The sequence below is a fragment of the Chiloscyllium punctatum genome, chromosome 15 (genome assembly GCF_047496795.1).
Source record: "Chiloscyllium punctatum isolate Juve2018m chromosome 15, sChiPun1.3, whole genome shotgun sequence".
Classification (NCBI taxonomy): Eukaryota; Metazoa; Chordata; class Chondrichthyes; order Orectolobiformes; family Hemiscylliidae; genus Chiloscyllium; species Chiloscyllium punctatum.
In genome coordinates, this window is record NC_092753.1 from 36938952 (window position 1) to 36962239 (window position 23288).

General features: G+C 41.7%; 1 protein-coding gene and 1 long non-coding RNA gene across 15 annotated transcripts in view; both read left to right on the forward strand.

The window, feature by feature from the left end:
• The window catches only part of dmd (dystrophin), a 1983813-nt gene that overhangs the window by 179461 nt on the left and 1781064 nt on the right, over window positions 1-23288 (forward strand). Inside the window, exon 1 of one of the 14 annotated variants that reach the window (XM_072585001.1) lies at window positions 4495-4700. The exons of the other annotated variants lie outside the window; for them this stretch is intronic. Within the exon in view, the coding sequence (XP_072441102.1) occupies window positions 4694-4700 (7 nt within the window). The 5' untranslated portion in view covers window positions 4495-4693. Of the gene's footprint in view, window positions 1-4494; window positions 4701-23288 lie in introns of those variants that run through there. 14 annotated transcript variants of the gene reach the window in all.
• Window positions 5154-12438, forward strand: LOC140486202 (uncharacterized). The gene is made up of 3 exons (XR_011962535.1): window positions 5154-5354; window positions 8154-8231; window positions 12185-12438. It is a non-coding gene; the product is annotated as an uncharacterized lncRNA (long non-coding RNA).

Here is a 23288-nt window from a genome sequence, read left to right on the forward strand (position 1 = left end):
CTCCACGACTTCCTTTGGCAGCTCCTTTCCATACACTCACCATCCTCTGCATGAAAACGTTTCCCCTGAGGTCTCTTTTAAATCTTACCCCTCTCATCCTAAACCTATGCCCTCCAGTTCTGTACTCCCCACTTCAGGGAAAATACCTTGTCTATTTACCCTATCCATGCCCCTCATGATTCTATAAACCTCAAAAAGGTCACCCCTCAGCCTCCGATACTCCAGGGAAAACAGCCCCAGCCTATTAAGCCTCTCCATTTAGCTCAAGTCCTCCAACTTCTGAGACAGAAGTGGATACTGCAGATGCTGGAGATTAGAGTCAAAATTAAAGTGGTACTGGAAAAGCATAGTAGGTCAGGAAGCATCCGAGGAGCAGGAATATCAACGTTTCGGGCAAAAGCCCTTCATCAGGAATGAGACTGGGAGTCTTGGGGGTGGAGAGATAAATGGGAGGGGGGTAGGGCTGGGGAGAAAGTAGCTGAGAGTGCAATAGGTGGATGGAGGTGGGGGTGAAGGTGATAGGTCAGAGAGGAGTCTGGAGTGGATAGGTGGGAAGGAAGTTTGACAGGTGGGACAGGTCATGAGGGCGGTGCTGAGCTGAAAGGTTGGAACCTCGTATAAGGTGGAAGAGATGAAATGAGGAAACTGGTGAAGTCCACATTGATGACATGGGGTTGAAGGGGCCTGAGGTGGAAGATGAGGCGTTCTTCCTCCAGGCGATGGATGTTGAGGGAGTGTCGCTGGAGGAGGCCCAGGACCTGCATGTCCTTGGCAGAGCGGGAGGAGGAGTTGAAATATTCGGCCACAGGGCAGTGGGGTTGATTGGTATGGGGGTCCCAGAAATGTTCTATGAAGCACTCTGCGAGAACGTGTTCGGTCTCCCCAGTGTATAGGAGACCACATCAGAAGCAATGGATACAATAAATGATGTATGGAAGTGCAGTTGAAACTTTGGATGTGGAAGGCTCCTTTGCGGCCTTGGGGGGAGGTGTGAGCACAGGTTTTGCAATTCCTGCAGTGATAGGGGAAGGTGCCAGGAGAGGAGGGTGGGTTGTTGGGGGCGCGTGGACCTGATGAGGTACTCATGGAGGGAATGTGCTGATCTGGACATGAATAGATACAGTAAATTAGAATTGATCCACTTGGGGTTATTTTGACTAAGAATGATGATGCATTAAGTCTAAATTAAAACACAAATTCCCCATTTTTTTCAGGACAGTTGGTTGAACTAATTTGGGGCGACTGCCCTTACCATCAATGCAGAGTGGCAGCAAGGGGCCTCAGCATAGGTGGAGTCAAGGCCCTATCAACTTTAGCTGTTTCTCCAATGACTGACCCTCCATCACAAGTTTAAAAGTGGCAATGTGCAAAAATCATTAAACAATGTTCAATCACATTCACAACTCCTCAGATACTTAAGTAGTCCATCTCAAAATGCAGCAAAACTTGGATGATATTCAAGATTGGGCTTTTCAAAAAAAAATCATGGATGGCTTTTGGGTATTGTACATTTAGTTAGGCACAGCGGTTATTGCCCATCCCTATTTGCCTTTTGAGTAGGCAGTAGTAAGCTGCCTTCTTGAACAGCTGTTGTTCATGTGTATGTGCACCCACAGTGCAATTTGGGAGGGAGTTCAGGATTTGACCCAGCAACAGTGAAAGAATAGTTCCAAGTCAGAATAGGGTCTGGCTTGGAGGGGAAATTACAGATGATGATGTTCCCATGTATCTGCTGTCCTTCTACTTCAAGGTAGATCGAGTTCACTGGTTTGGAAGATGTTGTCAAAGGAGCTTTGAGTTACTACAGTGAATTTTGTAGATAGTACATTGTGCCCCCATACATTTGGTGCTGAAGGTGGTTGAGGGCATACTAGTCAAGCAGGCTGCTTTCTCCTGGATGCTGTCAAGCTGCTTGAGTGTTGGAGCTGCAGTCATCCAGGCAAATGGAGAGTTTGCCATCACGGTCCTGATTTGAGCCTTGTAGATAATGACAGGCTTTTGGGAAGTAAGGAGGTGAGTTATTTGCTACTAGATTCCCAGTCATTGATGTTGTTGTTGTTGTCGTTGCTATGTGTATATGATTTATTCCGTTTCTGGTCAATGGTGACCCCCCAAAATGTTGATAATTGGAGAGGTAGGGATGGTAATGCCATTGAATGTCAAGAGGCAATGGCTAGGTTTTCTCTTTGGGGATGGATCGTGCATGGCACTATGTGGTGTAAATGCATTTTGCTACTTGTCAGTCAAACCTTAATATTGTCGAGCTTTGGCTGAATTTGGTCATAGACTGCTTTAGTATCTGTAGAGTCACAAATGTTGCTGAACATCATGTAATCATCAGCTAACGTCACCATTTCAGACCTTAATGATAGAGGGAAGGTCGTTCAAACAGCTGAAAATAGTTGGGCCTAGGACACTCCTGAAGAGTCCCAAGAGAAATGTCCTGGAGCTGAGAAGGTTCACTTCCATTAACCATAACTACCTTCCTCTCTACTAACCATGAATCCAACTCATCGAGTTTTCTCCCCATGTTTATTTACTCCTGTTTTCTTCAAGCTCCATGATGCTACAATTGATAAGATTTTACCAGAGTGTCGGACAGTTTCTTGGTTCAGTACATTGAACAGTTCTTTGCTCATTGTCCATTGGACTGTACGGTATTGTTTGCACCTCGGTCAGGTTTGAAACAGTTTTCTAGTGGAGGTGTGTTGACATGTTTCTAAGTCGTTATATATTAGTACTGAGGAAACAACAACTCATTTATATCTTTAACACAATCAACTATCCCATGACATTTCCCATGAGTATTATCAAGAAAAGTGTGACCATATTATGTATGATGACCAAAAGTTTGGTCGAAGAGGAAGAAAGCAAAGTTGAAGGCAAAATCATTTGCGGTTGGAGATTTGGAGCGTACAGTGAGGGGAAATGAAAGCACGTGCACTAAGAATGAAGCGATTAAAATGGGGATGCTGAAGTGGCTAGAATTAAGTGAAAGCAGACATCTGAGAGTTGTTTGCCTGGAGGAGATTAACACACTGGTATACAGAATTAGAGGGACACTGGTAGTGATGCAATGGGAAATTCCCCAATTGTGAAATGTTGTCATGGACAATAATAAGGATAGATCAGTCCTTGTAAAGGACTTTTCATATTGCCAGAATGTCTCATTACAGCCAATGGATTAGTTTTGAATTTTGATACCTATTGGTAGGTAAAATGATCCATTTAACTCCAGTAAGATTTCATAAGCAGCAAGGAAACGATGGTCCAGTTTGTTGTTGTTCATTGAAGGATGCAAGTTGGACAGAATAATTGGGCACATCTCTTCAGTGAATAATACTGTGGGATATTTAACTAAACAGATCATTTAATCCAGTTGGAAGTTTGCTTTGGGAATTGCAGCATCCCCTCAACTGAATGTTGCAGCACGTCCGGGAGCGGCATTTTCCTCAAATTTCTGAGCCCAGTGTATTGCCAAATGAAGCTGCCATTTGGGAATGCTGAGGAATCCTGACCCATGCTGGTGACTGTACTGGTATGTGAAAGTGGCAAGGGAGTAACTTTTCATCTTGACTCCTAGAACAGTATACCAATGGAATGGAGCAGCAACTCGCTTTAGATTTTTATTGTCATTAGTTTTCTATGCCAATGAAACTTGGCGAGTATTATTAAAAATGAACACCTACACTGTCCATTTATCATCCAAGTAGTGAAGGTAAACATCCCTAACTACCCCTTCACCCCCTCCACCTTCCCCTCCTCAAAGTGGCATGATAGCTCAGTGGTTAGCACTGCTGCCACAGCGCCAGGGACCCAGGTTTGATTCCCTCCTCAGGCGACTGTGTGTGGAGCTTGCACATTGTCCCCGTGTCTGCGTGGGTTTCCTTCGGCTGCTCTGGTTTCCTCCCACAATCACAAAGATGTGCAGGGTACGTGAATTGGCCATGCTAAATTGCCCATCATGTTAGGTACATTAGTCAGGGGTATGTATAGGGTAGGGGAATGGGTCTTGAGAGGGTCGGTGTGGACTTGTTGGGCTGAAGGGTCTGTTTCCAGACTGTAGGGAATCTAATCAAAGTGTGGGCACCAAGCTTAAATTGGAATCAATTCGCTTTCACAAGTGCACAAACCTTTGAGTTTCAAAGTCTGTGCAGAGCACACACTTCATTATCTCTCTCAACCAGTTTGATTTGTAGCTTTGGTAAGTCTCACAATTACTTGGCGGGGGGGGGGGGGGGGGGAGGGACAAACGGTTTCAGCTTTCTCCAAAGACTATGGAGAATGTAATCCTTTGTTTTTTGGTCACCTTTGGGCTGTTCACTGCCACCGACGAAGGCTGTGGTCTGAGAAATGGCATTTGTCCTTGGGGTTGAGGGAGCTTTCCTCCAGTGAGTGCCGGGATTAGTTGGAGTGACAAGCCCTGAGCAAGACATGGAGAGCTGTGACGCCAGGCATGTAGCAGCTGCATAACAATTGCGGCGAGGGCTCACGTTCGGCATGGCCACCTAGTTTAACTTGAATCATGTCAGAGAGTGGCTGCTGGAATTCAAATAGACTTCCTGGCTCCCACCAGCCGACGGTAATAGAATGCTCTCAGGAAAATGACAGATGCAGGGACAGGATACCGCTTTGCACTATTCTGATGTATTTCGGCTGCGAGCCCGATGGACTGACTGACTGAGCAGCTGGCATGGAAGGTAAGCTTATAAGGCAGTTGCATCATTATAAACATAATTAGAAAATGACCATGACAGGACATATGTTAGAACGGGCTGGATTGACAGCAAAGATTTCTGGCAAGGTTCCCTCAGACTCTGCTGAGCAAATGCTGGCGTCTTAATATATTGTGATACTCACACTGATTGTTACATATGGAAAAAAAAACACTATTTCTGACTGCTGGAAAGCTCACTTGGAAAGGATGTGTCTTTCTTAAAAATAAAACAATCTTACAGACTGCCCCGCCCCCCGGTAGATCCAGCAGCAGGTTCATTAAGTGCGAGTTGTTTGATGATGCTTTAGTTTTGACTGATGGCTGTAGGTTGGCTGTGAGCTTCCAGTAAACTCAATGGGCTGCCTCACAGCTGGCAGTGCTGGACGGCTCGCTTCTCCCCCCCCCGATCTCTCTCTCTCTTTCTCTCTCCCCTCGCTTGTTTTCGGCGCCGTGCTGATCCGCCAGGGCTGCTCAGGGATTGCAGACCGAGGCGAGCGTGTGTTTTTGTTGTGAAACTAGACAGGCAAAGAGAGCGAGAGAGAGAGAGACTAGACTCGCCTTTCAGGATCCGTGGAGCTGATCCAGAAAACACACGAGGAATTCATTCCTGCCGCGAAAATGTTTCTGACAGACGTAGGTGCGTGGGTTTTCCAGGGAATTCCTTTTTACCCTCTCCCACCACCCCCCCCTCAAAAAAAATATGATGCATTTACTAATCTCGCGTCCGAGTTACCAATGAGGCATTCCACTAAAAGGCATTAAAACAACTGCTCGGATGTAGGCAAAGAGGCATAAACACAGGCAGGTTAGCCTGTAAGTTTTATTTTAAGTCCATCCCCAGCATTTAAAGCACCGCTTTGTAACAAAACAATGCACGTGGGGAGCATTTGACAAAAGGAGCCTCCTGACTGACACTGTACTCGGGGAAACTTCATTGCATTTGGATTTTATAAAGACAGCCCATCATTTTCTATGTTTCTGCTCCAATATCTCGTCTACAAACGCTGCCTACAGCGTAGAGCATTGCAACTAGTGTACTCCAGTCCAAATGCAACACGCAGGCTGATCGGTGAATATACGCTGCCTGGGTATAGTGAGTCCATAAACATGGCATAAAAATCTGAATTGAACGCAGTGATTTCGCATTTCTGTAAAAGCAACTTGTGCTTTCCAAAGAATCCGACCATTATTCTCTTCCTTGAGGCTCCACCGCTAGATACCGTTTGCACAGCTGTAAACACGATTTGTACTGCTCTCAGGAACTGGCGGAACATCACTGGTTTCAGGGCAAGGTAACCAGACACCAGTTTTCCCATTCATTTCCCTTATCCCCACTCTTGTCCTTTTCATGCTTTTTCTTGTACCTCCCAACAACGCTGTGGAAATTTTGGTACGTGTCATCTAATTAATCTTTACATATATTTTGGAAAGGCAATGCAAGCGTGGGAACAGTTAGACTCTTTAGTTTATACCTAAAATAGATTTGTTGAATAGTCTGTGCCTCGAAACTAAAAGGCTTCCTTCTCAGCAAATCTCTCGCGATGTACGTGAGTGATATGGTAAATACCGCGGTTGGCTTTGTGCTTTTTTGGATACAGTTTCCACATTTGGTGTTTGGCCCCTTTCAGATTTGAAGATGATTCTTCCTTCAACTGGCAGGAGGTGAAGCTTTTTATACAATCAAATTCCAGAAATCTAAAGAATCAGAATAACCACAAATATAAAGTTTTCTCAGAATACATAAAGAAACTCTCAAATGTTTAGATTTTGGCATCAATGCATTTGTTATCATCCCCAAACAGCTTGTCAGTTCTTAAGATTGTAGGTAGAGTATTGAATGTTGGTCATTGAAACACTGGACAGCACGATTTTACTTTTTGTACATGGTTTTACAGTCATTCAGTCATTTGTGCATTTGGGCATGTGATGCTGCTCTGTTTAAGGTTGACTTTGTGTAAGACATTGCAATAATCAAATGTTGAAGTGAGTAATGCCATTGTTTATGTTATGCAAACCATTATTTTCCTCTCAACTGAAAAAAAATATAAATGGGAAGCAAGTTTTCTACTTCTACTGGCATTACTGCTGTTCTAAATCCCTCCAGGTTTAGTTTAAATGAGATTGTAATTGAGCTATGTCACTTTGGCATGAAGGGCTGAAGTGAGTTTACAGCAGGGCTGGACCCACCAAATAAGCAATTAGGTGGTCACCGATGCCAGGTTTTAAGGGCCATCAAATTAGTCTTTGCCAAGTAAATAGAAATGAAATTCCATTGTCGATTTGTCACTTTGCTTAAATTGAACATCTGGTGGTGGTGGTGGTGGTGGGGCCGGGGAGGGGGTGGTAAATCATAGTTTGCCTAAGATGCCAAAAACCCTTTGGCCAGCCCTTGTCTGCAGTCTACCAGTTATGCTACTTGACCAATAGCAGTGATGCTCACAGTCATGCAGCCACAGAGATCCACGGTTCAGAAAAAGGCTCTTCAGTCCATTGAGTCTCTATGCCAGTCAGAAACAACCATCTAGCCATTCTAATCCTGTTTTCCAGCACTTGGACCAAGGCCTTGTATGCCTTTTGCATCTCGATTGCACATCTAAGGGTTTTGCTTCTGCCACCCTTACAGGCATTAAGTTCCAGATTTTCAGCAATCTCTGAGTGAACATGTTTTATCTCAATATCTCTAATTCTCATACTCCTTACTGTTTTAAATCTGTGCCTTCACCATGGTTTTTCCTGTTGACCTTGACTATGCCCCTCATAATTTTATGCATCTTAATCATGTCCCCCATCAGTCTCCTCTGCTCTAAGGAAAACAACCTCAGTCTATCGCATCTCTTCATCATTAAAACTCCACAGTGTGGACAACATCCTTGGAAATCTCCTCTGCACCCTCTCCAGTGCAGTGTTCTTCATGTAATGTGAGTCATAGCATTTCCCATCATATTCCAACTATTGCCTCACTAATTCATCACTTTCTTCTTCTTCCATGCCATGAAATATTTTCAGCCACTCTCACGCTACATCAGTATTCAGTATTGACCACCTGCACAGAGGCAGGTAAAAGCTTTTTTTAACAGAGATTATAGCTTCTTCAAGCGCATACTTGGTTTTGATATGTAGTCATTGACCTGTGAAATGTAAAGAAGGGGGCTTATTTCTGTTTTCATTTGTGAAATTGAAAAGCTAAAAAGAAAATAATGGATATGATTATGTATTGTTCAGGGAGTACACATGATATTTTCACCCAGAGTCAATGTGTGGATGTTCACTGTGACCATTGCTAAATGTCTGCAACCCCATATCTCAAAAGATCAACCTACGGAAGATTTTTAGGCACAACACTGCTTCTAAGGAAAACTTCACCTACCTAGTTGGATGCAATCTTATATTTCAGGAAATGTGTACCATGTTAAGTTGCAATTATTTCTATATGCAGGGACTTTGCCATGAACATTAATGAGGAGCAATTGCATTCTGTTGGTAGTTAAGGACTAGACTACTCATTGCAGCCAAGGTAATTATATAAAATGGTTTTATTGTCTATTACCTTCAGTGACCTCTAAATCTGGCCATTATCCCGTTATATTGGGAAAATTTATAATTGTAGAACTGTTGTTTACATGTTTAACTTTTCCAAAGAACTGTTTTCCCAATAACCACATTTATTCTGCTTGCTCCCTTTCTGAACAACTAAACTTCTGTGTCTACACAAATAAAAACAGGCAGCAAAACATAATAAAATTCTCATGGTTTGAGTTCATGTAGTGTACATTTTCAATGGATATATTTCTCTTGGATTTGCCCATTAATCAGTTTTATTTTGAAAGAATCATGGAATTGTTATAATGCAGTAGACTGTTTGGCCCATTGTATCTCTGGACCTTTTTGACTTGATGTGTAACCCTGTACACTGGATGATTGAGTAAATAGAAATAATGCCTCAACTGAATGTGCTGCCCCCACACTTCCAGCCAAACCCTAATTACTCACAATGTGAAAGAGATTTTACTTGCCTTATGTTTGCTTCTTTTGTAACTTACTTCTGATCTATTCAAGGGCACATTTCTTCCTATCCACTCTGTTCAGACTTCATATTTTTGAAGACTTTCTATTAAATCTTCTTTGTTTTTCCTTGTAAAGGAAAAGATTAACTTAATTTATCCAAACTTTCTCTATTGAAGCTTCTCATCCTTGGGACCTCTTCCACACATAGTCATACATTCATATTATTCATATTATTCTTGTAATGTGATGTCCATAACTGTGTACAATACTCCAACGGAGGTCTAACAAGTTTCTTATATAACTCCATAACAACTTCCCTATATTCTGCCTCAACTAATGAAGCCTAGAAGACTGTGTGCTTTATTTACACCTCTTGCTAGCTGTCTTACTACCTTTACCACGTTTTAATTAAATTTGTGCATACAGATCCACACCCTATCTAACTTCATTTCACTTAATTTAGTATCCTTGGATGGATGTCATCTGGTCCTGTTGTCTTATCAACTTTAAGTACCAACAGCCTAACCAATACTGTCTAACCAATTTTAAATCCTTCTAGTGACTGAGTTTCCTCCTCTCTCACATTGGTTTGGGCAAGATGAAGATGATGTGAAATATTCATTTAACACATCAGCTGTGCCTCTCATGTGCTTCCAGAATTTTGGGATTTCCCTTTTATGGTAACCGCCACTCATTTCTTTAATGCCTCTTCAAATATTTTCCACCCCTTATCTGAATCTTTTTGTATTGATCTTAGTTCTCAATTTTATTTTTTTACCTGCCACCTGTCAGAAGCACTCGTTCTTTCATTTAACTTAATTTCCATCTCCTTTCTCTTAATACCCACATCTCTGGAAATTCAGCACTTATTATTTGCCTTAGTTGTCCTAAGGGTTTGTTACCAGTCCCTAGGTAGTGATGAACTTTTGCAGCCTTTATAATGAGAGGACCTGTATAATGTTGCTGGATAAGATAATTCAGGTTTTTGACCCACTGGTAATGAAGGCTTCGATAAACGTCCAATCTGATGGTATTTAGCCTTGATGGTAACTTTGAATGATGGTATTTCCATATATTTGTTCAGTGTTGGAGGTCACAAGTTTGGTAAGTGCTGTCAATGAAAGGTTGCTAAGATTATGCAATGCATGACATACTGCAGCTACATTAGGCAGGTGGATATTTATGCTAATGAATGCGATGGCAATCCTCAGCATTACTGCAGGCACAACCACCCAGGCAAGTGAAGAATATTTCATCACACATGTTAACTAGTGCCTCATGGGATATGCATAGGTTTTGGGGAGTCTCTCACTGCAGGATATCCAATCTGTGGCCTGATCAAATACCCATAGATATTATTTATCTGATTATGTTGAATTTCTGGTCAATGATTGCCCGCGTATTGGTTGGGAACAAGGGCTAATATTATCATTGAATGAATAAGGCACAGAGATGTTTGAGGTTCTATCTTATTGGGGATGTCCACTACCTGACACTTGGTGCCCAGAATAGAATGGTATACTTGGGGCCAGTAACCAGAGCTCAGGGTTTCAGAGGGCTTGTGTGTTTTGAATTGTGCTGGACTAGTGGCTCAGGTGAGCAGCAATACTAGATTTCTATCCTATACTCTACTCAGTGCAGTGAATGTTATACTTTTCAGAACTTCAGCACAAAAATTAATGCTGACACTCCAGTGCTGCACTGTCAAAGGCACTGAGATGTTCAAGCAAGGCCCCTTCATTCTTCTTAAATGTACAAAACGTGGAGGAGAAAAAGGGATCCAGATCAGGGAGAAAATAAGTAAGCATTACTGGGGTGGATGGGGGTGCAGCATAGGACACCTGAGATCTCCACTCATGAACTCACTGACTATGGTGCATTGGGCACACCTCCACCTGTATCATGGACACCAAGAAGGTTTCATGCAGCCTCCAGGTGCCTGCATATATTGAGTAAACAATGAATAAAAAGTCCTGTTGAAAACCTCCTGCATGGGAACGGGCTGATAAGTCAGGCTACATGTTGCATTCCACTAAGCTTTGGCGTAGCCTTGATGGGCGACTATGCAGTTAACATTTCAGCCCAATGTTAATCAGAAAATCTGTTACAACTGTATTTCTCACCAAAGCTATTATTTCCATTAGTTGAAACAATTGTGTTTGGTTGGGTTGTATTTAGGTTTGAAGGTGATTTCTGCTGTTACCAGACAAATATTGTCCTTTTAATCCTTCTGTTATGGCTGAATGTAACATTTTTTCCATATGACTTGAAGATGCTTGGATTAATTGTAATTTGAAATCTAAAACATCCCAAAGCAGCAATAGGAACATTATTTAGAAATGCCGATAATACTTTGCCCATGGTCTGTACTAGTAAAATTGTCATTGAGTTTCCACAGATGTTACTGTCTTTTTAGTGACAGCCTGCAGTGCAAGCAACCTTTTATCCGACCAACCAGTTTGCACTCCGTATGTGTGGGAGGCAGCGATTGCTCACCAGTGTATGAGTTGTTGCTCTGCTGGAAAGGCAAGCACAGTAAGGTCTCTATCAGAAGAAAACTCCAGGAGGAACAGTTAGCAGCAGTGGCACATACTAACCCTTTCAATCCTTCCCTCCTCTGCAGCCATGTGCTTCATTTTGTGTTTCTCCATCTGTGTCACTATATATTTGGTTTAAAAAAAAGCTGCTGCTTCATTTGTGTATGATGGCAATCAGTGGCCCGAGATTATTGATCTGTGGCTGTATGTTAAAGGCCAGTGAATTCTCTCTGCTCTGTGAAGTCAGCAGATGGAACAATATAATTACACAAGCACACTTATCCATATGTGAACTATTAAATAGTTGGGCACTGCCAGTATGTTGATATATAATGCAAATCTTGGAACATTGGATTCATATGTTACAGGCCAGCTGGTCCTTGCATCCAGCCAATGCCATTTGAGATCCTCACTACGTTAATTCAACAGTTGTGACTTCACAAAATGCTACAATTAATTTTACATTTTGGTTTTTCTTTATTGCATGTAAATTTTGCCTTTAAAGGACAATGTGCGTGAAGACAAATTGATTTTATCTGATAGAAGTTTCCTTTTGAAATACTTTTTTGTCATTGTGCAATGTAAAATGTAATTTGTAAAAGCAAGTTTTTCGCTTAGTCATGATCTTTGTCGCATGTTTAACATTTCTTTGAATGGAATTTTTGATACATGTATCTACAGCAATAACCATTTAATTGAAGCCTATCTGCCTCAAACTTCGCAGTGTACTTTTTGATGATCTTCTTCATCTTGAACTTCCTTTCAACTCCTGTAAAAGTAGCTGACAGGCAATCGCATGATCTGTTTTTATTTTGCCTGTTTGTCCATGAGTCTTCTATACCAGAAACATAGCCTGCATTACATTTTGCTGTTTATCACTTCCGTTGAAAATAGCCAAGATTTTGTTCACTTTTTTTATCTCCAGAAATGCCCTGAAGTATTGTGTCCAAGCCAGAGCTGATCCAGGATTCTCAACTCCCACTATGTTTCAACAATTAAAGCAGATATCTCTACATCATGTGATGATCTTAACTGATAACACTTGCCACAGGTTACATCCCAGCATGAAATCTGGCTTGACAATCCTTTTTTTATTGTTCAGTTAGGTAATGTTGTGGTTTGACACTGAAACGTATTCACTTGAGACTACAAGGGTTCTTGAGCAATAAACAATAAATATATGACAAAAATACATGAAGCAAATGAATGAAGTTTTCTTAACAGATATTGAAGCAAAGTTCCAAATTGTTTCCCAAAATTATCCTTTACGGGTACTTAGGTCCTGAGAAATCGTGCTCCTATCTCAACTCTTGCGTTTCTATTTAACTAACTTGTTCCACTTTCTCTTTCCTGAACTATGCAGATAATTTTATGATTCCTCTGAGTCTGACAGTGTGAACATTTCACAAGTCTGATGACCTAAATGTTTTCAGTTTGGCAGCCTGAAACATTTGTTTCAAATTCTTTCAGGCTTGGAAAGTTTGTGAACATTTTAAATAAAAAGCACAGCTTTTGCACTGACTGGTTTCCTCTGAACTAAAACTGAAGTTGAGAGAAACTTAAATCTTGTTTCTGATCTCAATTATTGGCTCTTTGCAATTCAGCTGAGTTTTCTGCTCAAAATTCCAAACAAAGCTAATGGATTAATGTGCTTACACTGCCTGTCATAAACCTAAAAGTTTTAAGCGTCTTATTTCATTAACACTCTGGATTGTCTTAACTCCTTGTTAGCCGTCACATGTTTTCTTGATACTGGTCCTGTTTCAGAATTACATTGGGATCTTTTCCAACCAAAAAAAAATTTTCACAGTGCTAACCCACATTCATATGCATTTCATCACTGTCATCCAATTAATTCCTCTTGAAAAGCCTTTGTAAGGAGATTTGTGGGAAGCTATCATATTCCATTGATTTGCTCAATGCTCAAGATGGTGGGGTAAAGCACTGTGTATGCTTTAATCCTGGAAACATATGAAAATGAGTGAAAACTCACTGTGACAATGAGTGCGAGAATGGTTTTCACAAATACCTGGAACAAAATCTTAGGTCATATCCAATGATGCTGTCCATCACACATCATTAAGGAAGACCCTGAAAGTATTGGAGCACATCCTCGACTCTCTTTGCTATGAGAGTTGGAGAGGTTCCCCCCGCCTCTCATTTCCCATAGTGTTGATTTTGGGCCTGAATTATACATTCAGATGAAGCTCCACAATGAAAACATTCTGAAAAATTAATGAAAATAATGTGTGCAAGCATTGTCTGCGAGCTGTAACTTGAGCATTGTGGGTGGTGAAACTCATAAAATTGGCTTAAAGGCTTCTTCAAGAGTAGTTAGCCCCATGAGTGTTACTATAGGTTTTTCAGTTTCTTCTCAATCTGCAATACAGTAACTTGGTGTCAGCTAAACATAAAATAAAACAGCTCAGCCGTTATCTCTTGATCCTATTTCCAGCAATTTGACAGAGATAGCTGAGAACTAATCAAAATACATACATTTTAGGATTCTACTGAGATGCAAACTGTTGCCTGGTTAAGAGGCTAAGCAAATAAGCAGCTTTGGAGACACGATGGTTATAATCTGTGTCTTCCAGACCACCTCCTCCTTTTCTCTTCCCTTTTCAATCAACCTCCCAACAGAGGTCACAATTCAACTGTATGAATAACTGTAACCACTGTAGTTTGCACCTTAGTATGTAAGAGAAATGAATTGGAGCTACCTTGTTTTATATTGTGCTTCTACTCAGCCAAAATGGTTTTGTGTTAATGTAATAGCTGCTGCATAATGCGATTATTTTGAAGAAATTGTATCAATTGTTAAAATGTGGGTGGAAGTTGAGTCCAGTTACTTAAACAGACAATATGAAATTATTGTTCCAGATTTGTTGTTACAAATTTCAAGTCTGCCTTAGATATTCTCTTGATTCAGTAACATAAGTCAATTAGTAAATCATACAGAGGCGAAGTGCAACTTTCTTGTTCGGTCAAGTTTACAATTTTGAAAGACATAATTTGTCCCAAATTATGTTATTTCCTTTCTTAAGAAATAGTCAAAATGCTGAAACTGAGAAGTTACTTTCTGGCTGCATGGAATATTTTAGCAAACAAAGGAGTAACTGGTCTAATAGTACAAGTTTTGTCTCGATGAAGAGCCTTTTATTAAGAGTGGGTCCACAAGAGTTTTAAACATTCCTCTCACATGGGGGGGCTGCTGAAGCAAAGAGGATGTTGGCTGTATTTTATAGGTGAAAGTGAGGACTGCAGATGCTGGCGATCAGAGCTGAAAATGTGTTGCTGGAAAAGCACAGCAGGTCAGGCAGCATCCAAGGAGCAGGAGAATCAACGTTTCGGGCATGAGCCCTTCTTCAGGAATGAGGAATGTGTGTCCAGCAGGCTAAGATAAAAGGTAGGGAGGAGGGACTTGGGGGAGGGGCGTTGGAAATGTGTTAGGTGGAAGGAGGTAAAGGTGAGGGTGATAGGCCGGAGTGGGGATGGGGGTGGAGAGGTCAGGAAGAAGATTGCAGGTTAGGAAGGTGGTGCTGAGTTCGAGGATTGAGACTGATACAAGGTGGGGGGAGGGGAAATGAGGAAACTTCATTAACACTCTGGATTGTCATAACTTCTTGTTAGCCGTCACATGTTTTCTTGAAACTGGTACTGTTCCAGAATTACATTGGGATCTTTTCCAACCAAAAAAAAACTTTCACAGTGCTAACCCACATTCATATACATTTCATCACTGTCATCCAATTAATTCGTGCCTTGTGGTTGGAGGGTTCCTAGGCGGAAGATGAGGCACTCTTCCTCCAACCGTCGTGTTGCTGTGGTCTGGCAATAGAGGAGTCCAAGGACCTGCATGTCCTTGGTGGAGTGGGAGGGGGAGTTGAAGTGTTGAGCCACTGGGTGGTTGGATTGGTTGGTCCGGGTGTCCCAGAGGTGTTCTCTGAAACGTTCCGGTCCTACTTGCGGTCCTTGGACTCCTCCATTGCCAGACCATAGCAACACGAAGGCTGGAGGAAGAGCGCCTCATCTTCCACCTAGGAACCCTCCAACCACAAGGGATGAACTCAGATTTCTCCAGTTTCCTCATTTCCCCTCCCCCCACCTTGTCTCAGTCCCAATCCTCAAACTCAGCACCACCTTCCTAACCTGCAATCTTCTTCCTGACCTCTCCGGCCTATCACCCTCACCTTTACCTCCTTTCACCTATCGCATTTCCAACGCCCCTCCCCCAAGTCCCTCCTCCATACCTTTTATCTTCGCCTGCTTGGCACAATTTCCTCATTCCTGAAGAAGGGCTCATGCCCGAAGCGTTGATTCTCCTGCTCCTTGGATGCTGCCTGACCTGCTGTGCTTTTTTCAGCAACACATTTTCAGCTCTGTATTTTATAGGTAGCATTCTCCTGGTCACAATGACTGGAGCCACAATGTCCTTTTCAGGTATTTGATCATCTCTGTATATTTAGTCTCATAACCCAGCATTTTTCACCTGGGATTTATCCAACTCTGTTCATCAATTTTTTTAAAAATAAAGCTCATAATTGTAAACATTTACAGTGATATAAAAACACCTCCCATCTATAAGCCTTAATCATGAAATTACTTCAAAATGAATTAACAGAAGAGTAGAAGCTTTTGTCAGATTTGGTTTAAAAACTTCATGTAAAGGTTCATTTGTTGTATAAAAGTTACTGAACCGATTGAGATGGATTTATTGGATTCCTAATTTATTGCAAATGAACTGAGGATTATTTCATAAGTAAACTTAATTATTTAAAATCATATATAACATGTTTTGAAAACATGCAGTACCCTGATGATCTGCATTAACCCTTGCTTTTGTATGTCATTTCATGGCCATGTGCAGAAGAAGCTTATTCCCAATATTTAAATAAGGAGTAACATAAAGCGTAGAGATTGCAGGATGACAATCACCTTTTGAATTTGGGTATGCTGTTGTGCTCTCTGAGCCCTGTGAATTGGGGGGTGGGCAGTGGTGTGATGGTAATGTCACTGGACTAGTCATCGAAAATCCCATGTTGATGTTCTGGAGCCATGAGCTTGAATTACACCATGGTAGGTGGTAAAATGTGAATTTGATGAATGTCTACAACTTAAAAGCTAGCCTCATGACAAACATATAGCCCTTGTTACTTATCATGAAAATATATCTGACTCTCAAATGTCCTTTAGGATGGAAATTTGCAACAATAACATGGTCTGGCCTGGCTGACTTGTGACTCGACCTACAGAAATGTGATTGAATCTTAACTGCCGTTGGAGGCAATTAGAGATGGGCAACAAATATTGGCTTAGCTTATGATACCAAAATCCCATGAATAAATAACAAAGTTACCTTCAGTCATTTTATTACTGTTGTGTTATATCTTCTAGTATATTGTGTTTGTGACATATTCAAAGTACCATCATTGTATAATAACAATGTGACCTGAGGGTAGAAGGTCTCAACCATTACTTTAACTATAGCCACATGAACCATGACATGTTGATTGATGTAAGCTACTGTTTATAAGAGAATAGTTTAGGATTAGTTCAGGTATCAAAGTGCCTTTTACTGTCATAAACACCTACTGAAACCTCCAGTACTTCGTTCCCCACATGCAGTTCATATGTTATGGGAGTTAACATGAGTATTGTCTCACTGAGTACAGTTACCCTGCTGAAGGTTACAGCATGCATCACAATGACAGATCACGATAGCAGTGCTTTGGCCACTTAGAAAAGAATTCAAGTTCTTGATGACAGACATTTGGAGTCCTCATTGAAGAAAAGGCAGGCAGCAGCCCTGAATCTCAACGTCCACAGAAACATAACAGCACTAGTTTCTGTTCAGTGGAAATCTGCAGATCAAACAGCTGGGAGGCAAACTTCTTAAAGTTCAAATTCCATCAAAACAAAAACCCTGTGTCTTAAAAAAAACAGAATGACAACGTGCTTTCTTATTTCAAAATAAAAGCATCTAGTTCTTAGAAGATTAAAAGTAAAACAAAATGGCAAAAGCTTAATTTCAAGAGCTTAAGTTCAGAGTTTTGTGATTGGAAATTGTTAAAAAGCACTCTGATCCTATGAGAGCTGAACTACCTGCAGAGGTTCTCTCCAATTTGGAGTCAGAACAGAAGGAAGCTTACATGATATCATCATTACAAGTATATGACCGAATGCCATCAAGTTAAAGTAACAACCTGAAAATGATTAAAAATCAGTGAAATGACTGCAGCAGTGAAAAAATAGAATGAAACATAAGCAAGAGGGGAAAATAAAAGGAGAGCAAAGTAAAACAAAGAAACATACAAGCCCTTCATACTACATATTTTAAAAACCCTTTCAGCAAACCAGCAAGATCTGACATAGATATGGTTTTTCACACCTACCAAACAGCTGCCCAGTGTCTCTTCAATCTGCAAAGCATGTGGCATCAACAGACACGGGCCATACTTGTGAGGGATATCTGGTTCCATGCACCAAGTCAAGGCTCAGAACAAAACACAGGCGACCAACAAGACAGCACAGCACCACAACACTGTAGCAAAGTTTCCATATTGTAAACCTCACAAACAATGTCAACAATGTAAGGTAGTCTGAAGTTTTTATGACCATAAACATCAACTGCCCTGCAAGGGCAGGTTAGAACACATTAAAATTAAGGAATTAGAGCCAAATATTATCACAACATACCCTAAAAGCCTTGTAACTCAGCAAATGGCACTCCATTGTACAGCCTGTGAAAGATCATCTCCATGTGTAATTGATCAGCAATCCATACATTGGCTAAATCTCACAATAGCACTAATATACAAGCTCATCATGGCTTTCAAACTCTTCCAACAAGTAGATAACAATGGTTCAGCAGTGGCAGGGCTACTAAGATGCGGAGGTCTCTGTCTCATCACACTTCATGATATTCAAACTGTATTTGCTGGTGGAAAGATTGTGTGACACAATTGAGGCAGTCAATGGTCTCAAACAACTTGACCCAGACTACTTGGGCACAGTTGGCAAATTTAGGGGTGATGCAGCCACATTTATCCATAAGGAAGTGGCGCATGCACATTCAGGAGAACATTTGAATGAAAGTAAATGAGATGAAGCAAACCTGTGTAATTTGGAAGAATGACCACTACACAGGATTGTTTTGCTCCAACCATTGTCTCAAAGAATGATATCACCTTTATGAATATGCATAGATCCAAGGTATCTCAAACTTTCACTTAAAATATGTTCATGTGAAAATACCGATGCTGGAAGAATTAAATCCTAAATTTTCCAGAACAAGAATCTTTTCCAAGCTGGAATCAAACAATGGATTCTGGTTTGGCCATCTCGCAGATGAACCCAAGCGTTAATAGCATTTAGGATGCCATTTGGATGGTATTGTTTCTGATGGTTAAGGTGCCATTTCTGATGGTTACCATTTGGACTATCAAAAGTCAAGACTTATTCCAGCAGCAATCACCTACTCTTAACAAAGTAATTGACAGCATGAACCAACAGAACCATGTCAACATGATAAACTTTCTCAGGTTCAATTACTCTGCTCATGGAACCTGATCTGATCCAAGTAAGAATTGAGGATTTTAAACAAATGTCAACCATGCAAGACAATGAGAATCTGCGATATTATTAGATGAGATAACATTACAGTGTGGAAACAGGCCCTTCGGCCCAACAAGTCCACACCAACCCGCCGCAGCGCAACCCACCCATACCCCTACATTTACCCCTTCCCTAACATTACGGGCAATTTAGCAAGGCCAATTCACCTGAGCTGCACATCTTTGGACTGTGGGAGGAAACCGGAGCACCCAGAGGAAACCCACGCAGACACGGGGAGAACATGCAAACTCCACACAGTCAGTCGCCTGAGGCGGGAATTGAATCTGGGTCTCAGGCGCTGTGAGGCAGCAGTGCTAACCACTGTGCCACCATGCCGCCCATATTATGTTGGACTTTTCAACTTTGTCCCACTATATATTCCTACTTTTGCAAAAGAGATGTTTCTGCTGAGGGGTTAGCTCAAGAAAGATATCCCCCTATGTGTGTCAAGAGAACCGTCATTAAGCTTTCAATTCTCTTAAGCAACGTCCAACAACAAAATCTTGGCACCTGCAATATGACAAATTCAAAAGATTCTTCTGGAAATGGATGCATCACAAAAAAGGCATCAGATCATATCTTCTGTAAGATAACAAGCTTGTTACATTTGGTCAAATGACCTTGCATCTGTGTAAGCCAACTCTTCTAGCATAGCACATGAGCCATCAGCTCCAGTGTATGGCATCATGTGGTTTCACATCTCTCTATTCAGCAAGAAATACAGACCATAAGCCATGAGACATTATCAGCTGTATACTGTGAATGAGTCTACCATCAAGGGAAAAGAATATGACTTTGAAGTCAAGCAAGGTACCAGGATGATTCCGTCTGACATGCTGAATAGATTAGGTAAGTATCTGTTGCTCCCAATGTGGTCTCCTCTATATTGGGGAGACTGGACGCCTCCTATCAGAGCGCTTTAGGGAACATCTCTGGGAAACCCGCACCAATCAACCCCACCGCCCTGTGGCCCAACATTTCAACTCCCCCTCCCACTCAGCCGAGGACATGGAAGTCCTGGGCCTCCTTCATCGCCGCTCCCTCACCACCCAACACCTGGAGGAAGAACGCCTCATCTTCCTCCTCGGAACACTTCAACCCCAGGGCATCAATGTGGACTTCACCAATGTCCCCATTTCCCCTTCCCCCACCTCACCCCAGTTCAAACTTCCAGCTCAGCACTGTCCCCATGACTTGTCCTACCTGCCTATCTTCCTTTCCATCTATCCACTCCACCTTCCTCCCTGACCTATCACCTCCCTCCCCACCCCCATTCACCGATTGTACTCTATGCTACTTCCTCCCCACCCCCACCCTCCTCTCATTTATCTCTCCACCATGCAGGCATTCTGCCTCTATTCCTGATGAAGGGCTTTTGCCCGAAACGTCGATTTTCCTGCTCCTTGCATGCTGCCTGAACTGCTGTGCTTTTCCAGCACCACTCGAATCTAGAATGCTGAATAGATTACTGAACCGACACAAAGACCAAGTTATTCCTCTTGATCTGTGTGTGGATGTTCTTAATACAAAATTGAAGATGTTCTCAAGATAAATTGATTACACTTTGGCCAGGTCAGTGTGAACAGCTGCAATCAGGAATTGAACAACAATGTGAGGTATAGATGACCATTATTCAATGATGGCTTGAAAATGTAAAGGAAGTATCTGAAAACATTCATTCATTTTGGACCTACAGAGATGAGCCTGTTATGGTCAATTTCAAGGGCAAACAAGCCTTAAGATCCAAAACATTAGTCCAAGATATCATGTCCATGTTGTACGAGGGAAACGAGCGTTGGTAATGAGGTGGTTATCATGTGATTCTGGGACTGACCAGGGAGAAGTCTGGATATTAAACAATTGATGAATGTGCAGGAGACATGTCAAGTGTATTGATCCCAGCAATGCAGGAGCCTATACAACTGCACAATGGCCTAACCGTTCCTTGGATGAAAATTGCAACAAACCTATTCATTGTTTTGAGAAGATTCTATCCTTGTGATAGATTATTTCACCAAATTTCCCATTGTTCAATAACTTACACACATTGAGTGCAACCATTACTGACATGATGACTACCATGTTCAGGTTACTTGTCATAGGGAACAAAGCATCTGACAGTAGACTAAGTGGGGAATGATTAAAGTGGTGTTGGAAAAGCACAGCAGGTCAGGTAGCATCCGAGGAGCAGGAAAATTGACGTTTCGGGCAGGAGCCCTTCATCAGAAATGTTGATGAAGGAATCCTGCCTGAAACGTCAATTTTCCTGCTCCTTGGATGCTGCCTGACCTGCTGTGCTTTTCCAGCAACACTCTAATCTTGACTCTAATCTCCTAACCCTGACATCTATGGTGGGCAAGTTGTTGGGAGCGAATCCTGAGGGACAAGATTTACATGTACTTGGAAAGGCAAGGACTGATTAGGGACAGTCAGCATGGCATTGTGAGTGGGAGGTTATGTCTCTCAAACTTGCTTTGAGATTTTTGAAGAAGTAACAAAGAGGGTAGATGAAGGCAAAGTGGCAGACGTGATCTATATGGGCTTCAGTAAGGCATTTGACAAGGTTTCTCAAACGAGACTGGTTAGCAAAGTTAGATCTCATGGAAAACAGGGAGAACTCACCATTTGGATACAGAACTGGCTCAAAGGTAGAAGACAGAGGGTGGTGGTGGAGGGTTGCTTTTCAGACTGATGGCCTTTGCCCAGTGGTGTGCCACAACAATCAGTGCTGAGTCCACTACTTTTTGTCATTAATATAAATGATTTGGATGTGAACAGAAGGTATAGTGAGTAAGCTTGCAGATGACACCAAAATTGGAGGTGTAGTGAACAGTGAAGAAGGTTACCTCAGACTAAAATGGGATCTTGATCGGATGGACCAATGGGCGGAGGAGTGGCAGATGGAGTTTAATTTAGATAAATGTGAGGTGCTGCATTTGGAAAAGCAAATCAGGGCAGGACACTTAATGGTAAGGTCCTAGGGAGTGTTGCTGAACAAGAGACATTGGACTTCAGGTTCATAGTTCCTTGAAAGTAGAGTTGTAGGTAGATAGGATAGTGAACAAGGTGTTTGGTATTCTTTCCTTCCTTGGTCAGAGTATTGAGTGTAGGAGTTCGGAAGTCATGTAGCAGCTGTACAGGACATTGGTTAGGCCACTTTTGGAATATTGCATACAATTCTGGTCTCCTTTCTGTTGGAAGGATGTTGTGGAAATTGAAATAGTTTAGAAAAGATTGACAAGGATGTTGCCAGGTTTGGAGGATTTGAGCTACAGGGAGAGGCTGTATAAGCTGGGCTGTTTTCCCTGGAGGGTGGAGGCTTAGGGATGACCTGATAGAGGTTTATAAAATCATGAGGGGCATGAATAGGGTAAATAGACAAGGTATTTTCCCTGGGTTGGGGGAGTCCAGACCTAGAGGGCATAGGTTTAGGGTGAGACCTAAGGAGCAACTTTTACGCACAGAGGGTGGTGTGTGTATGGAATGAGCTGCCAGAGGAAGTGGTGGAGGCTGGTACAATTACAGCATTTTTTAAAAGGCATTTGGATGGGTATACGAATAGGAAGGGTTGAGACGGATATGGGCCAAGCGCTAGCAGGTGGGACTAGATTAGGTTAGGATATCTGGTCGGCGTGGACAAGTTGGACCGAAGGGTCTGTTTCCATGCTGTACATCTCTAATACTCTGTGTGACTGTGTAATAGATGTACCAGGAGCTGTGACAAATGTCATTTGAATCTTTTAGTATTACATTGGTAACATTTAATTCAAATGTTATGGAAGCTCAGATAAGCATTGCCTCCTCAAATACAAAAGCCTGCTGAAGGCAATAGCCCACATTACAGTGACAGAACACATCATTTTGATAAAGCCATTGAAAATATTGAAATTATATATTAAAATGCTTCAGTGCCTGTTAAATTACATGAGCTTAGCCCATAATTGGTTGCTACAATTTTAACTGCTGCATGGGAGATACTATTGAAACTGAGAATCTTAGATAGCACATAGGCGCACCCATGTAATGTTTAAAATAAGAACTTCAATTGCAAATTGAAAAGCCAAGTGCTCTTGATGTAAAATTCATCAGAAGTTGAAAGAAGACCAGACTATGTGCTATCGAAAGGTTTCTTGATATAATTGAAAGTTTGAAGATTTTACTAATTCCATGTGTCAGGCCAGTGTCAAACATTCAGGAGGTAACCAGCAGATAGCATTGTCAGCAGGCAAATAGCCAGCTGGAAGACTAAGGTAGCATTTGAATGTAGGTTATCACAATATAGTTGGTATTGATTCATTAAGTATAAACTGATATACACACTGTTCATTCTGCCCTCCGAAATGTTGCATCTCCTTAGAACAGCAAATTATTAGTTTAGAATGATCTGGCTTTCCACTTCCTTTATCACATGGATC